We start from the raw sequence: 1,447 nt of genomic DNA, 5'->3' as shown, positions 1-1,447 counted from the left end.
CCCCCCCCCCCACACACACACACATATGTGCACCTCGCCGCACCTCCGCCCACTTCCGGCAGACAGGCAGACCCCGGCTCCATACATTTCGAATCGTAGCAAGAAGAACATCCACACAAAGAGATACAGAAACATTTTGGACTCACATGCACATATATTAGCGCACAGGAACACACCGATCCCTCGAGTGTCTCTCTCTTCTCTCCTGCAGCGCCACAATGGATGTTGAAGAGCTTCGAGAAAAATGCACGGCTATTGGGAGTATGACGCCACATTTATGGTGAGGCGCTGCGGGACCGAAGCCGCCGCCGCCCCCAGCCTCTGTCGCTGCACCTCAGCCCCATCAGCCGACGCGTGCTGAGCTGCACCAGCACCACTGCTCAGCAGCTGCATTAGTTGGCGCAGCGCAGTCGCCTCCTCCTCGCGCAGCGACTGAATAACACTCTTCAACTCCCCAGCATGCTGCTGCAACAGCCGCTGCGTCAGTGCAGCGCAGACACCCGGGTGCTGAGAGCGCACCGCCTCCGGTGTGGCGACAACCAGTAGTAGCAGCAGTAAGCCGCGAATAAAAAGCGTTACACGCTCCTGCACACAAGCACTCTGCCCTTCACGCTGCAGCGTCTCAGCGTGGATGACACTCAGTAGGGCGTGCTCCACACACGGCATCCACTTCCGCTGCAACTCACGTGACCGAACCGAGGTGCACAGCACAATAATAATGCCGCACACCTGCACAGACTGGTGCATATGTGGAAACACGCGCTGCACCAGCCTCAGAGGGTTCGAAGTCTCCGCAAGGGCCTCTGCCAAGCGCGACACCGCAGCCGCAGTGACACTTGCCCCTGCAATCAGCTGCAACTCCTGCTGTTCGCCATCCACGGCGGTGCTGGTGGAAGTCAGCTCTACCAGAAGAAAACCACACGCACTGGACAAGGCAAGGCTGCGCCGCTCCTCCAACGTGAGACGCTGCACGTACGCCACGGTCGCTGCAGTGGGCTCGAGGCTCGCTACCAGCGCGTCGACACGGAGGCTCCGAAGAACCATGCCAACGGCTGCGACACCGCAAGACGCCCCCAGGGCGAGGCGCAGACCTCCCAACGAGCCAACGCACGGGCAGTGGCGGGCAAGCATCGCTAGAAGCAACGACTCTACCCTCGACGCGTCCTTGACGCAGGTGGTTGAAGCGGCGATGTCAAGCACCACGGCCGCGTCTGCGTCGTTCAGCGCATCATCGCCACCCACGAGCGCAAGCTGGGCGAGCGCGGCGTCCAGAAGTATCTCCTGGTGTGTGGCACTGAGCAGCGGGACGATGGCCAGCATCGGCGTCAGCGGTGCACCGCGGGTGCAAAGCAGCAGACACAGCAGGCAGCCAGCCGCATGCCGCACGGTGGGGCCAAGCGCCGGCACGGCGCCGCACATGTCGTTCAGCACGCCCAGCGTCGCCGCA

General features: G+C 62.2%; 1 protein-coding gene across 1 annotated transcript; it reads right to left on the bottom strand.

Annotated features, from left to right (window-relative positions):
* Positions 1 to 252: 252 nt before the first annotated feature.
* DQ04_16401000 (hypothetical protein) lies at positions 253 to 1,419 on the bottom strand (the record flags this gene model as incomplete). The annotated part of the gene is made up of 1 exon (XM_009317459.1): positions 253 to 1,419. One exon carries the CDS (start codon positions 1,417 to 1,419, stop codon positions 253 to 255), a length of 1,167 nt encoding a protein of 388 aa, XP_009315734.1.
* Between the last annotated feature and the right edge of the window lie 28 nt (positions 1,420 to 1,447).

This window comes from Trypanosoma grayi (assembly GCF_000691245.1).
Source record: "Trypanosoma grayi strain ANR4 Tgr_1640_V1, whole genome shotgun sequence".
Taxonomy (NCBI): Eukaryota; Euglenozoa; class Kinetoplastea; order Trypanosomatida; family Trypanosomatidae; genus Trypanosoma; species Trypanosoma grayi.
This window is presented reverse-complemented; position numbering and strand designations above follow the sequence as displayed.